Source organism: Antechinus flavipes, chromosome 3 (assembly GCF_016432865.1).
Source record: "Antechinus flavipes isolate AdamAnt ecotype Samford, QLD, Australia chromosome 3, AdamAnt_v2, whole genome shotgun sequence".
Classification (NCBI taxonomy): domain Eukaryota; kingdom Metazoa; phylum Chordata; class Mammalia; order Dasyuromorphia; family Dasyuridae; genus Antechinus; species Antechinus flavipes.
Genome location: NC_067400.1, coordinates 254,563,147 through 254,579,940, shown reverse-complemented (window position 1 = coordinate 254,579,940; position 16,794 = coordinate 254,563,147). Strand labels below are relative to the sequence as shown.

The window sequence follows — 16,794 nt, the reverse complement described above, 5'->3', positions numbered from 1 at the left end:
TAAAAAAAGTAAAATATTTCTTAAAAGTCCCAGGTGTCACTCATCAGATTGTCAAAAAAGGCAAATTATATATATATTTTTTTGCTGAAGCAGTTGAAGTTAAGTGACTTGCCCAGGGTCACACAGCTAGGAAGTGTTAAGTGTCTGAACTCAGATCCTCCTGACTTCCTGACTTCAGGGCTGGTTCTCTATCTACACTGTGCCCCCAAATTATAAAAGTTTAAAGGGACATTGTTACTAAAGATGAGAGCTGTGAATTAGTCCAGTTTCTATTTAAAATAGTTTTAAATTACTCTCCAAAAAACATTAAATTGTACATGCTTTTTGACCCAGCAATATCGCCACTAAGCTATGTAATATCCCTTTTCCCTGCCTTGCTGGTAAAGAAATTGAAAGGACCCATATGTATTAAAGTACTTATTAGGAAGAAACTGTTTCTGTAGTAAAGAATTGAAAACCAAAAGAATGTCTATCATTTTGGGAATGACTAAACAAATCATTGTAATGGAATATTATCATACTGTAAGGTATAACAACAGAGATGGATTCAGACAAACCTGGGAAGAATTGTATGAATGAGCTAAATAAAGTGAAGAAAATCAGAAGAACAATTTATACAATATCTAACATTGTTAAAAACAACAACAGCTTTGAAATTCTCAAAAACACTACTCAAGAAGACCAATAAGTATGAAGAATGTTACCTGACAATTCACAGAAAATTCAACATGCAAATTGAGAGATATATATTTCATGTTTATGGCCAACCTAAAGTACCTGTTTGGGAAGGGACAGTTCTATGCTACTGACTTTCACAGAGGGATTGGCAGAGAATGCTAAGTAAGATCAATGTTGCTTATCTCCCCTAAGAAATTTAGCCAACTAGATTCTAGACCACAGATTTGCAAATTATAAATCAACATCTTCCATAAACCAAAATCTTCCAATTTAGAGGGAGTTATAGAAAATTTGCTATGGCATTTTATGCATTGAAATTGTCATTTAAATATAAAGTAGCTGCAAAGCAAACAATTAACTACATTGATGTTCTATATTATGTTCACAATAAATCTTTTTTAAAGGTAAATATTTGTTCCCATTTCAGGAATTACGCATTGAAATGGATGACAGAGAAAATGTAACTATTGTAATTGACCCTCCGATTCCAAATTCAAATTACTGTATATCTGCTCAGTGGGAGACATTTTCTAATAATGTACCACAATCTCCCTTAAAATGTTTCATGCTTTCTCCTAACCAAGAATCAGGTATGTTGTAATTTTGCATATTTTACTTCTGAATATTTCTTGAGGTTACACAAAATAAGTGGGATTAGAAAGTAGATTTTCTCTTCTGCTTTCACAAACAGCTAATATATGATTTTTCCATGTATATTCACTCATCATCTCTGCTATCACTGCAGCATGTGATTCTCCCACTTAATTTCCTTAGCTGTTCAAATTTCTGGTATATACCCTTAATTATCATAAAAGGTTTCTCAACGATGATCAAAAATTCTCCAAAAGTCTCCCTAAAGAACCTTTGTTCTTACATCTTCCTATTTGCTGGAGTAAAAATATAAAGCAGTGGGAAACTTTGTATCTTACACAACATATATCATATTAGATCTGAGCTTCTCGTTTCATCAGTGTAAGAACATGGGATCCTTCCACTCCCAAAGCAAAGTTGCATGGAAGACCCTAGAGATAAATGAATAATTACCAATGGTCAGAAATCTATGTCAAATGTAAGAGCTGAACTCAATTCCTTATTCAAGATTGGGGTTCTATTGACTATATGACAACTGTTTTTCTATATTTTTTGGAGTAACTTTATATTGTGAATGATTTCTGTGTTATTTTCATTTTTCTATACTTTAGAAGCCTCTATAATAGATTAGACATCATTTTTAGTTGGTGTTATGTGGTGTTGATGATTTATTTAACATATTAGGTATCAGCCCTTGGTCAGAAACATAACTCATAGTTATACCATTGTTTCTGTGGAAATAAGATTCAATTTACATCATTTTGACTTACAATGTTTCCTGTATCTTCCATCTCCTCTCTATTTATTTTTTATAGACCAATTTATTTCTATGTTATATCGTTCATTAGAATATAAGATTTTTGAGGTCGGGAATTGTTTGTTTGTTTTTTTTTTTCCCCTTTAGTTGCCAGAGCTTAATATAGCAAACACTGGACAAATTAGGGTTGAAAGATCTGGAACAAGTCACTTAACCTCTGCTTGCCTAAATCTACTGGAGCAAGAAATGGCAAACCATTCCCCCCTGCCAAGAAAACCCCATGGCCAGTATAATCTATGGTCATGAAGAGTAGAACATAACAATTGAACAATAATAGAAAAAAGATATAAGAATAGCCTGAGGAGGTTTCAGAGTTAAGTGGATTTTATTTATTTAGGATAGAGCAGATTTAGGTGTTTGTAGGCAATAAGACTAAAGATGAGAAAAAAAGAGCAACGATCAGTTTGACAGGTTCCCAGGTGAGAAAGGCATAACTGTAAGATCAAACACATATGTAGGAAGACTGGTCTTGGCAAGGAAAAGATCAACTTTTCCTTTGGTAGAGTAATGGAGGTGGGGAGGGCAGGGAGTTAATATTAAGAGTGGAATATTAAATATTAAAAATGGAATGTCTCATTTTCAGTCCTTCTTATCCCTTAAATACCTTGGTATGATTACATCATTACAACTCACTATGAGAACCATTATATCAACATGCTAAATACTAAGTGTATATATATATATATATATATATATATATATATATATATATATATATATATATACACTAAAGAATCATTATCTCACATTGAGTAGGCGCTTAACTATAAGCGCCATGCTGACCCAGATTCAAGTACACCTTTTCAGAATTCTGGCCCTCTACAATTACATTATTTCATTACATAAATTTGTAGTAGATCTAGTCAAGAAGCAAAGGAAGCAGGTGGGAATCATCCAAAATTGAGAGTGGGAGCAGAGAAAGTGGAGACAGTCATTTTAGATGTCCTTTTTGAGGAATTTAGATACAAAGGGCAGAAGAGAAAGGGGACAATAGTTGTCAAGCATGAAAGAATCAAGTAAGGCTTTTTTCAAGATGAGGGAGACATGGATATGTTTGTAGGCACTAGCAAATGAGTAGTAGACAATGAGAGATTGAAAATAACCGAAAAAGTGGTTATGGCAGAAGTTGCAGTCTGTTGGAGAAGATGGAATGAAATGAGATCCTTGAACAAGGAAAAGAGTTAGCGTTATTAAGGAATAAAGTCACTTCAAGTGAGATTGAGTTGAAGAAGGGAATATTGGCAGAAGCCCTCTGGGTGATAGGAGTTGAAGAGAGGAAAAAAGAAAGTTCATGGCAAATTGCCTCAATTTTTTCTGTAAAATATGAGGCAGGATTCTCAGTTGAGAGTGTGGGGTGAAAGGGAGCCATAGAAAGTTTAGGGATGAAAAGGTTGGGAAAAGCCATTGTGGAGAGTGGGATAGTGAGTTGTTGATAGGCAGCATATATAGGATTACCTACTATGAGAGTCAGTTCAAATCTTGTAACTTAAAGTTTTAGTGGACAGGACATTTCTGTCAAATGTTTAAAGAACATTTAAGACCAATGATATTTTTTTCAAAAATTGAGAAAGAAGATTACAGGACTTTTTTTATGATATTAAAAAAAAAAAGAACCATAGACCAATATCATTAACCAATGTCAAATCTTTGCAATAAACATTTTTTTAAAAAAAATCTTTATTATTTATTTAGTATTTTCCCCCAGTTACTTTTGAAACAATTTTTTTTAACATCTATTTTTAAGAATTTTGAGTCCTAGGTTCTCTTCCTTATCCCCATCCACAATTAAGAAACCAGATGTGAAGTTATGCAAAATATTTCAATAAAGGTCAAATTGTGGGGAAAAAAAATAGGTCTCTCATCCTAATGAAAATCTATAGAGAACACATATAAATATATAGGTCTAAGAACCATTCTCCAAAATAAATAAATGATTGTAAAAGGATATAACCAAACAGTGGTTGGGGAAAAAAGAAATATCAATTATCAATTACCACGTGAAAAATGTTCAAATTCTCATATTGAGTGAAAATCTTGAAAAACTTTAAAACCTTTAAAATGGTATTTTTGTTCCTTGACTGTCTGTGATTTCATTTACATAAAGAACATCAGGTGTTGAACCTCTACTCACAGATGTAGATCAGCAACTGATTTGCTATTTAGGGGACCTCCTAAGGCATTAGAAGATTAAATGATTTCCCCATGACCAGATTGAGGACATGAACCCTGTTAGTATTTATTCGAAAGCTAGCCTTGTATCCTCACAATATAGCACCATTTACCATTTAAAATGGCAATGTTGATTTAAAAAAAAAAAAATCAACATTCTAGTCAAAAAACAACCACCACCTTTGTTGGTAATGCTTTGAATAGTTTCTAGCCTAGTCTAATGCTCTCAGGAGATAATTGTGAATGGAAAAATCCATAATCTGTATAAGAATGTAACCTACTGAACTTTTTCTGATTAAAAAAAATCTGGAAATTAGCTGAATCTCAATTATTTGAGGAATCCCTATACAAATTATAGTATATGAGTTTAATGAAACATGATTTCAGCATAATAAATGAAGAATATGAAAAATATAAAGAAATCTGGAAAGCCATGATATAACGTAGAGTGAAGAAATCAAAAATATTATATAAATTAAGATAAACATAACGACTACAACATTTTTAGAATGCATAGAAAAAAATTCATAAGGAGTCACAAAAACAAAGAGAACTATTTTGTTATGACTTTGTTAAGCTTTTTAAAAATGGTCCACAAATTACTGAATGCAATGAACATGTATAAAATGTACTTTATTTTCTTTTTCATAAGTAATTTAAAATTTTTAGCTAAAAAAATCCTTCATCTATTATAAGTTCACAAAATTTGAATTCCTGGTTTTAAAAAAATAAAGGTTTTTATGTTCTTCTTTAACACATATTGATTTTGTTTTAAATAATTTCAATGATACTTTCATTTGCAGATTCAGAAGAAATCATTGCAATACCGTTAATATTTGCTGCATGTTTTATCATCTTCCCAATAATAATTTTTGTGATATTTCTGAAAAAAACAGAATATATATGCAAGAAAAAAAAACATTTTCCCAAAGCATTGGTATGTACTTTTATGTCATTTCTTTGTTTTTATTCATAGAAGGTTCAATTATCTTTTCATTCTGTCCACAAGTAATCATAAGATTGCTTGTAAAATCTTCACAATGAAGAAAGGTTTCCAAAGCAAATGCTCCTTTGAATTGTTTCTTAACAATTTCTTGGATATATATATGTCTTGTTTCCTCAGTGAAATTAAAAGTTTCCAATGTTTCTCCTACTATTTTTTAAATAAAAAATTATTTTTTAATGTGACTTACATTTCCCAAAAAATTCCTCTTCAACTCCCCTCAGAGTGCTATCACTTATTAATAAAAAAGGAAAATGAGAAAGAACAAATAAACTAAATTAACCAAGATACTGAAAAACTCCAACATCATATGCAATGTATACCCCTAAAAAATGCTTCAGATATTTTACATGAATTTAAGATGAATCATTATAATTACCCAGTATTCAATTTCATTTGTTTGATAGGTTTTGTTCTTCTATTTATTTTGTAGTCATTATGTATATTGCTTATATTATTATACTTTACTTTTTCAGTTCATATAGATTTTCCCATGCTTCTCTGTATTTATTATATTCATTGCTACTACAGCATAATGATATTCCTTGAGAATAGAGATTGTCTTACTTTCCTATTTGTATCCCCAGAATTTACCAGAGTGCTTTGCCCATATTGTTGTTCTGGCATTTCAGTCTTATGTAATGTTCTAGCTAGCTTTCTGGAGGTCTTGGGACCAGCCTTTGTTTCAGCAGAGTAATCACCACGAGAATAGCCTGGGATAAAGTCCAAATGTCTTTATTGTCCCCTTGTCTGGGACTCAGCTAGTTTTCTGGAGGCCCTTCAGACAGGCCTTGGTCTCAGTGGAGAAATGAAGGAAGACAGGCCAGCCACCACAATGGTGGGAGATGGAATGTCTCCCAGTCCTTGTTGGCTCATATACTCTATTACAAGTACATCATCATAAATATCAATCTTGTAGAATTATATTAAGTACCAAGTACATGTAAAACTGGATAACCATTGTATTATCATTTCCACTGAGTTAACATCTTGTTGTAGGACTAAATCAATCATACTGAACCTTAAGAATATTTCTCCAAAGTTCCTGCCCTTTACGGTCTTATATAACTCTTTATGACCCTTACAGATGAGGAAATTGAGGTATACAAGATCAAGGAACTTATTCAAGGTTACTTTGGTAAGTTCAATGTCTGAGGCTGGAATTGAATTAAGGCCTTGACTCCAGGCCTGGTATTCTATCCACTGCACCACCTTCATTTCTCATAAATATGTATAGGATATAATCAATTCTACAAGTCTAAATTCTTATTCTATACCTAATTTCTAACCATACTTCTTCCCAGTTTTCCCAATATGCTTCTTTATCTGATTATTTGTATCACATAGACTCTAGGTTTAAAATCTCAGGTTATTTGAGAGAAAATAATAAAAATAATTTGAAGTGACAGTTAAGAAATTAAATTTTAAAAAAAGAAATAGATTGATATGAAATGCCTTTTCCTATGCAGTCAGAGAAAGGATATGTGCATTTATCTGTGATCCATGAAGATCTATGAAAAGTCAACTGAGAGAATGACTGAAGTACCTCTCCCTATTGAATCAGTGAAACAATGTGTTTATAGATCTTTGAGGATCTATGAAGAATTTGTACTATGTGTGTCTTTATTGAGTCAGTGAGAAAGTGTGTGTTTATCTGTGATCCATGAGGATCTATGTAGAATTTATGTAACAGAGAGAAGGTGAGAATGAATGGACTTCTTATCAGAACTGTTTTCAGTGCTAATTTAAGAGCAGAACCTATAAAGAGAACTTTATGAAGAGTTAGTAAAGAGATAACAGTATATTTGAGGAAAGACCTTTTGTGTGTGTTTATTCAAGAGGAAAAAAAAATACTGATCCTCAAGAGAAATGTGAAGATACTGTTTTAAGAAACTTTAATCATATTTTAGACCAAATTTCCAGTAAAGTCAAATACAGAAATTTTTGAACATGTGAAGTGACTCTTGTGACGATGATGATCAATGACAATATATGGTGTCTATATTTTAATTGCCCTTATTTGTTAATAAATGACAATATATTCAGAAATTCAAACATCTATAATTACTAATTAGAAAGGTTTCCTCTAGTTAAATAATGAATATTTAGAGTGGGAACTTGAGTTAATTAATAAAAGATTTCAGATTTATTAACAAGAAATAAATTATCCAGTATAGCACTAGATCACTATATAGTTTAAGATACATCAATTTAATATATAAAAAGTCATATGTCAGCTTAAGGTTGACTTAACAATGAATGTGATCAGAATCATTTATGTCTGCTACATGTGAGGGTCATGTGAAGCCTGTCTTTCCTAGGTATTTTTATAAGTTAATCAATCAAATGCTGAGTTAGTTTATTCCTGATTTTTTCCTAGCCAGTCTTCTTCTTTGATATACTTTTTAAAAATTTCAGCTAGTCCTCAATGCTTTTAATGATTATTGCTTTATAATATAGTTTGTAATATAATGTCTGGAAGTACTATTCCCCCTTCATTCCGCGTTTTAAAAATGTATATCCCCTCACAATTCTGTATTTTTTTGTTCCTCCAAATGAATTTTGGTATTATTTTATCTGAATCTGCAAAGTAGCTTCTTGGTAATTTGATTTGTATAGCAGAGAGACATCAAACTTGTCACCCTGAACCAAATTAAAATGTAAATGAACAAAATTTTTAAAATACAATGCAACATTGATAATGTTAATTTGTGGTTTTCTAAGTTACTATGCTACAACAGGGATCCATGTTCCTCTTTGACTTTGATATCACTGGTATAGCATTGTAAATCTATAAATTAATAAAGTATCTGTGAATTAATTTTTATAGTAGTATTTGAATATATTGTCACAACACCACCATAAATACTGACTATCCCTCCAACTGTTTAGGTTGTTCTGTATTGCTTTAAAGAACATTTTACATTTCTATATTCAGGTATTAAATATATGTTGGGAAATTAACCCTCAGATACTTTACCCACTTTGTACTTATTTTGAATCTAATATTCTGAGGAGTTTACTGTTCTTGATTTTGAAATTGCAATTATGGTTGTTGGCAAACTATCAAAAGCAAAACTTGAGCATTAATATCTCTTCCTCACACCTTCTTTTCTCTTAAAGGATTTTCCACCTGATATACCTGGTCCACTTCAATTGCCTTATGAGAAGGTTACAAGGGCAGACATCATTGAAAAGACAAAGAAGAAAAAAATATTTAATAAGAGTGATGACAAAAGTGACAGTGATAGTGAATCAACTCAGAAAGTAGAAAGTAACTATACCATGAATGGCTTTAGCCCTAGATCCCTAAGTCAGAACTCCAAATTCACCTGGAAAGAATATAATTTCACTGATTCTGACCCAGATGAAGCTGAAAGTCCAGAGTTTGATCCTCCCCTGGCTGACACAGATAGTGCCACATCATATCAAGTAAAATCTGGCCCAGATGAAAGTAGAATATGCCGTATCTGGAGCAATCTTTCTGAAGATAGTAACTTTTCTTCTAAGTCAGAAGACTGTTTTAATTTTAATGTGAATTTAAGTACTGTGTTCGTGGGAGACCCTGAAAATGATACAATATCTGAAGAAGATGCTGCTCAAATATTATTGCCTGTGCAAGAAGAAAAAATCAATTTAGTGAATTCAGATGAAACTGAATTAAAACATATACCTCATGCTACATGTGTAAAAACACCACTTTTCCATGTCCCATCTAAAGATTTCTGGTCTGAAAATGCTTCCTCTGATGAAAGTGTTACTTCAGAGTCAGAAGTGGACTTAGGGAATGATTATATAAGAAGATAACTCCTAACAAGTTAAACTCATAGGCAATCATGAATATAAGATGATATCTTATTGTTTGTGTGTGGTTTTGTGTGTGTGTGTGTGTGTGTGTGTGTGTGAGTGTCTTTCTCCATGTCTCTCTTCTCTGTCACTAGTTATATGTGGTCCCAAAGACTCAAGGGAAAATGAAGGAGATCAGACAATGTGTACAACTCTCATTGTAAAAATAAAATATGTAAACTATATGTATAGGGTGATGTGAAACAAATTTTTTATGAGTAACACTGTATAACATATGTATAACACATAACATTTATATATATATGTGTAGTATTTTAATGTATATTGTGTAAATAATTTAAAGTGAAAGTGCTCTATATTAAATTACTTTTACTAGACTCGAAATTTGTTCAGTGGTATTGCTCAGAATGAAAATCCCTTCATGGTTCACTGTTATATATAAGAGTTTCCTGAGCCAGAAGTTAGATGTTTTTAGGAAGCAGGAAAATTCAGACCTGAGAGAGGGGAGGGAAGGGATAAGATAAAATTAAGAACTACATGGCTGGTTCACATAAGAAACAGATAAAACTAATAAATTGGAACTGGCAAACCTAGGTGAAGTCAAGGAATATCATGGAAATATGGATGCATATAATCAGGAAGAGTAGCAAGTCATTAATTGTTCAGTAGCTTTCAGAAAATTGAGGTGAGCTGTATCAGTTTATTAGTAAGGTGAAAAGTTGTTAATTAAGTAGTTCAAATGGATCCCTTAGGCCAGTTAAGTCAGGGGAGGAAGCATAGCTCCTTTATAATAAATGTAAAACAAAGAATTAGGTAAATAAGGAAAATAATGCAACTGGCTACAAAGCATCATGGAGGATTTTTTGTTTTTATTTTAAATTTATTTTGTTGATATCTTTTATGTATATTGCAGTCATTTCCCACCTTTTCTCCCTAGATTGAAAAATTCTTGTATGAGAAAAACGGTATAAAAATATTTAATTCAGGATTCTTTTATGGCAATTTATTCAGCGTTTTGCCTTAGTACTTCCTTATATTTCTGCAATGAGACAGAAGATATATGGCTGTTAAAGTCTCTTTCTCCATACTTCCTCCTAGGTAATGAGGCCAGCAGGTGCTGTTTGATAAACCCAAAGACTGCAGCTTCCAGAATAAGAACTTGGTATCTGACAAAAACTTCTGGGAATAGTGGAAGGCAGAGTGGCAGAAATTAGATATAGAACAATCTCATTCCATACACCAAAGAGTGACATCATAAATACATTAGAAGAGTAAAGAGGAAATTAATTTTTAGATCTGTGAATAGTAAACTAGTTCATGAACAAAAAGTAAATAGAACAATTTCATTTACACAAATTTTCTTTAAAACTTTGTACAAGGAGTAGCTAGTTGGCCCTGAAGTCAAGAGGACCTGAGTTCAAATGTGACCTCAGACACTTAATACTTCCTAGCTGTCAGACCCTGGCAAGTCACTTAACCCCAATTGCCTCAGCAAAAAAAAAAAAAAAAAAATTGTACAAATAAATTAATAGTTAAAATTAGAAAGAAAGGATGGAAATCTTTGCATTAAGCTTCTCTGATAAACTTTTTCATTATTAAAGCTTTTTATTTTCAAAACATATGCATAGATAATTGTCAGCATTCACCCTTGCAAAACTTTGTTCCAAATTTTTTCTCTCCCTCCACTCTCTCTTCCCTAGATGGCAAATAATCCAATACAGGTTAAACATGTGCAGTTCTTCCATACATATTTCCACAATTATCATGCTGTATAAGAAAAATCAGATCAAAAAGGAAAAAATGAGAAAGAAAACAAAATGCAAGCAAACAACAAAAAAAGGGAAATACAATATTGTGAATTCATACTCAGTCCCCACAGTCGTCTCTCTGGGTGCAGATGGCTCTCTTCATCACAAATCTATTGGAATTTCCCTGAATCATCTCATTGTGGAAGAATCAGAATTGATTATCATATAACATGGCTGTTGTTATATACAATGATCTCCTGGTTCTACTCATTTTATTTAGCTATCAGGCTAAATCTCTCCAGGCCCCTCTGAAATTATCCTGCTGATGATTTCTTTTAGAAAATTAATATTCCATAGCATTCATATACCATAACTTATTCAGCCATTCTCCAACTGATGGGCATCCACTCAGTTTCCAGTTTCTTACCACTACAAAAAGGACTGCCACACACATTTTTGCACATATGGGTCCCTTTTCCTCCTTTAGAATCTCTTTGGGATATAAGCCCAGTAGAGACACAGCTGGATCAAAGGGTATACATAGTTCCAAATTGCTCTCCAGAATGTTGTATCAGTTTACAATTCCACCAACAATGTATTAGTGTTGTAGTTTTCCCACATCCCCTCCAACATTTGTAATTGTTTTGTCCTGTCATCTTAGCCATTCTGAGAGGTGTGTAATGGTACCTCAGAGTTGTCTTAATTGCATTTCTCTGATCAATAGTGATTTAGGGATTTAGACCACCTTTTCATATGCCTAGAATTGGTTTCAGTTTTTAATCTGAAAATTGTCTGTTCATATCCTTTGACCATTTATCAATTGGAGATTGGCTTGAATTCTTATAAATTTGAGTCAATTCCTTATATATTTTAGAAATGAGGTCATCATCTGATAAAGTTTTAGTTCCAAGATATACAGAGTTATCCCTTTCCCATTTCGACTTTCCACGTCATTATTTCAACGTAGCATGAGAAATTAAATGAAAAATTTGGAGTTTTGTGGGAGCCACAGACAACATGGGAAGGTCAGCAGATGATATAGAAAAAAATTAGAAATAAAAATGCAGAAAATATGTGTATCATATTGTATAATTTAAAACATAGTTTAATACCATAATTAGAACAGTAAGAAATAGTCTACCTGTCAGAAAAAGGAAAGAATTCATGACAAAACAAGAGAGAGAAAACATTGTGAAATGTAAAATTGATAATTTTGATTATAGGAAATTAAAAAGCTTTTGTATGAACAAAACTAATGCAACCAAAATTAGAAGAAAGCAGAAAGCTAGAAAGCAATCTTTATAGCAAAATTTTGTGATAAAGGCCTCACTTTTCAAATATATAAAATACTGAGTCAAATGTGTAAGAATACAAGCCATTCCCCAGCTGATAAATGGTAAAATGCTATAAGACAATTTTCAGATGAAGAAATCAAAACTCTCTCTAGGCATATGAAGTAGTCTACATTACTTCTGATTAGAGAAATAAAATTTAAAACAATTATCAGATTGGCTAATAAAACAAAAAAGGAAAATGATAAATACTGAAGAGGATTGGGAAACTGGAACACTAATGCATTGTTGATAGAGTTGTGAACTGACCCAACCATTCTGGAAAATAATTCGGGAAGTCTAGCAATACCACTAGTAGGTGGCATTTCAAAGAAATTAATAAAAAAGAGAAGGACCTACAAGTCCAAAAAATATTTATAGCACATTGGAAACTGAGGGGATGTCCATCAGCTGAGAAATGTCTGAACAAGCTGTATAATATGAATGCAATGGAATATTACTGTGCCATAAGAAATAGGAACAGGAAGATTTCAGGAAATGCTGGAAAGATTCATACAAACTGATGAAAAGCAGAATGAACAGAACTAGGGAAACATGTACACAGGATCTGCAACAATGTGTGATGATTAACTATGAATGACTCAACTCTTCTCAGTAACACATTGATCTAAGACATATACAAAAGACTCTTGATGGAAAATGCTATCCACATCCAGATAAAAAACTTATAGACTCTGAATGCAGATCAAAGCATACTTTTTTCACTGACTTTATTCTTTTTCATGTTAATTTTTGATTTGTTTCTTCTTTCACAACTATGACTAATGTGGAAATGTTTTATATGATAGTATATGTATAACCAATACCAAATTGTCTATCAGCTTTGGAAAAGGGGAGAAAGAATAAATTGTTAAAATCTTGTAAAAATGAATACTAAATATTGTCCTGACATGCAATTGGGGATGGGAATACTATTTTAAAATTTTTAAAGTAGGCATTAAAATCTCTATCTAGTCCATCTCCCTGTTTCTAAGATACATGTCTATCATATTATGAAAGATTTCCAAAGAGATTCCATAATTTTTCTTAATAATCCATGTAATATCACTTTTATTTTCTTTTTTTTAATGTATAAAATGATTGAAATTTGATTAGAAATACAAAGTATATTTTAATGCAATTTCACACCGCTTTTTACAATTGTATGAACATAGGAGGTAATTCACACACAGGTTACATTGTATTATTTCAATGCACCTAAAATTTGCACTAAATATTTTCCTCCTAAGGTAGTCATCCTCCAAATTCCTTATTTCCTACTTCCCTTCCAGCCACCCAAGTTTGCAAACTCACTGTGTTGCCTGATACGTCCTTCTGCTCCCATTTTTAAGCATTTACCAGTTCTTATCAATTCTGTTTAAATTCATTTCCATAAATCACTTTCTCAACACTCATGTAACCTCTACCTTCGTATCCAGTGGTTCTCAAACTTTTGTTCTCAGTATCTTCATGTTGTTAAAAAAACTATCGAGGATTCGTTCAAAGAGTTTTTGTTCACATGGGTTATATTTATAGCTATTTACTATATTAGAAATAAAAAATGATTTTGAATTTGTAGACCCTCTGAAAGGGTTTCAGAGACCCCAACAATTCTTTGGACTACACCTCTAACCTAGACTATTGCAATTGCCTCCTAATTTTTCTCCCTCTTTCTATTCTCTGTTCTTCAATTCATGATAGCTATAAAAATTAATGTTCCTTAAACACAGTTCTAACCACATCATTCTCCCTACTTAAAGATATCCAATAGCTTTACATTGAATATAGGATAAAATGCACAATTAATTAATCTTTTCTCTGAAGCCTTCTCCTTTTGCTAACATATTACTGTTAAAGGCACCACCACCCACCCTAGTCCCTTATGCTCAAAACCTGGGGGCATTCTCAACTCCTGACTATCTCCTCATATCCAATTAGTTGCCAAGATGTTTTGGCTCAATCTTGGTCGCAAATATAGCATTATTCTATATTCCTGCCTTCTCTCCTACAAAACCACCACAAACCAAATAAAAGCTCTCATCACTTCATGCTTAGATTATTGCAGTAGCCTTTTAGTTGGTCACCCTCCCTCAAGTCTTTCCCCACAGCAGTCCATTACCTACTAAGGTATTAAATTTATCTTTGGCAAAATGCAAGTCTGATCACGTCTCTCTCTCTCTCTCTCTCTCTCTCTCTCTCTCTCTCTCTCTCTCTCACACACACACACACACACACACACACACACACACACTACACTTTCTAGGTAAAGACCAGTGCATAGAGAAGGGGATCAGGGATCACACATGTCCTTACATCATAAAACCCTGGAAGCAAAGAAAAAATATCAGAACTAGCTTTGAAAACAGCAGCATTAAAAATGCTTCCCCCTATCCCCAGTTGAGCAGAGCTCAACTTTAACATAAAGTTCCAAGTCAAGAAATATCTAGAAAAAATGAGCAAATAACAAAAAAGGAATTGATTTTTTTTAAAGCAATGGCAAGATATAACCTCAAAAGAAGACAATAATGTGAAATCAGCTATAAGCAAAGCCTCAAAGAAAAGTGTTAACTGAACACAAGCCCAACAAAAATTTCTGGAAGAGTTCTAAAAAAGAGAGACTATTGAGTCAAGGAAATTTGGGGGGAAGAAATGAGAGTGATATAAGGAAATTATGAAAAGAGAACTAATTGCTTGGTTTTAAAAAAAGGCACCAAAAAATGCTAAAGAAAATATTCCTCTTAACAAAGATAATTAGCCTAATGAAGGGGAAGTACATAAATTCACTGAAGTTTTCTTCAGTGTTTCTACAGTTTGGCTAAATAGGAAAAGAGGTATTATAACTAACTGAAAATAGAATTCCTTAAAAATGAGAATTGGGCAAGTAGAAGCTAATGACTCCATGAAACATGAAGAAACAATAAAAAAAAAAAAAAACTATCAAAAGAATGAAAAAAAAAAAAGGTAGAGGAAATGTGAAATATCACATTAGAAAAACAACTGACCTGGAAAATAGAGATAAGACATTTTAAGGATTTTAGACTACTTGAATGACATGAACAACAACAACAAAAAAGATTCTGCACACTACATTTCAAGAAATTATTAAGGAAAACTGTCCAACTGTCTTAGATCCAGACAGTAAAATAAGATTGAAAGAATCTACAGATCACTTCCTGAAAGAGATCCCAAAATGAAAAATCCCAGTAATATTATAGACAAATTCCAGAGCTCTCAGGTCAGCCAGAAAGAAACAATTCAAATATCACAGATTCTAACTATGTTAGAATCACACAAGATTAACTGCTTCTACATTAAAGGAGCAGAGGACTTGGAATATGATGTTCTAGAAAGCAAAGAAAGGAGCTAAGATTACAATTAAGAATTACCCAGCAAAACTAAGCATAATCCTTCAGGAGGAAAAATAGATATTTAATGAAATCATAGACTTTCAAGCATTCCTGAGGAAAAGACCAGAACTGAATAGAAATTTTAACATGAAAATACAAGACTCAAGAGAAGCATAAAAGATAAACATGAAAGAGGAATCATTCTTATATGGGACAATAACACAATAACACCTATAACTCTTAAGAACTATATCATTATTGCAGAAGACAAATGGAATCTGTTTTTTAAAAGGGTTTGAGTATGAGTCTGTTATGCTGGGAAGTAGTCAGAAAGTATGCATGGAAAGAAGAGGGAAAGGGGGAGAAAAAATAGGAGAAATTTTCTCACATGGAGATTTGCAAGGAAGAGTTTTTATAATGGATGGGGAAAAAAGAGGGTGATACCAAAGGAAAAGTTGACTTTTTCCTTGCCAAGATCAGTCTTCTTACATATGTGCTTGATCTTACAGCTACGCCTTTCTCACCTGGGAACCTGTCTAACCTGCAGGGATTCAATGTTCATTTTCATTTCTAACTCCTTAAAATGTGTAAGGAATGTAATGTGGAAGCCAGCAAATAGAGCAGAACTGGTGTGGGGAGGATGGTGATCCTCCTATATGACTTGAAGGGATACAAAATCAACATCTCTAGCCTCTTTTTCTACCACTCTTCTGCAAAGGTGACTTTCCTTCTTTCCAGAAGAAGCCAGAGGCCACTCTACTCAGAAAGAAGGGATACTAGATGGGAAGTTTATCTATCTATTCCTTAAAATATAATTAGTCTAGGGGATATATTTGTGTTCCACCTAACTTTTGATCACTTTTTCATTTCTGTGAGGAAGAGGAACCAACCCCCTACCCCCCAACTCTGTATCCCAAGCTTGTCCCTTTTCCCATCTACTACCAATTCTACAATGAACATACAAAGTGAATAGTAAAAAAGCCCATTTATCCAAATCATAGCAAAACAGAAATCAGAGATGGTATATATAGGAGAACCTATATCAGAAAACACATATTGAAAGAGCTCTCTCATAGAGATTAAGATAATAGCTCAACCAAAAGAGAGGGTTTTGAATCTCACCCAAGTAGGAATTCCCCAAAGTCTCTAGAGTAGCAAACTGAGAATATGGACATATATTTTCTAAGAGCTTGGTGACTTCCATTCCAGAGTGTACAATTAGGAGGAACGAAAGGGATACTTGGATTGGGGTCCCAGATGGTGGCAGGAAAAGGGCTAGTGGGATAAGATCTGTCAAAGCCAG

The 16,794-nt window shown here is 32.8% G+C and overlaps 1 protein-coding gene across 2 annotated transcripts in view; it reads left to right on the top strand.

Annotated features, from left to right (window-relative positions):
* The window catches only part of IFNAR2 (interferon alpha and beta receptor subunit 2), a 35,120-nt gene extending 25,671 nt beyond the window's left edge, over window positions 1–9,449 (top strand). The window contains exons 7-10 of one of the 2 annotated variants that reach the window (XM_051984953.1): window positions 1,106–1,268; window positions 5,059–5,192; window positions 6,346–6,396; window positions 8,382–9,449. In XM_051984953.1, the coding sequence (XP_051840913.1) occupies window positions 1,106–1,268; window positions 5,059–5,192; window positions 6,346–6,396; window positions 8,382–9,065 (1,032 nt within the window). In that variant the 3' untranslated portion in view covers window positions 9,066–9,449. The remainder of the gene's footprint in view (window positions 1–1,105; window positions 1,269–5,058; window positions 5,193–6,345; window positions 6,397–8,381) is intronic. The other variant, XM_051984954.1, reaches the window with a different exon arrangement.
* The last annotated feature ends 7,345 nt before the right edge of the window (window positions 9,450–16,794 follow it).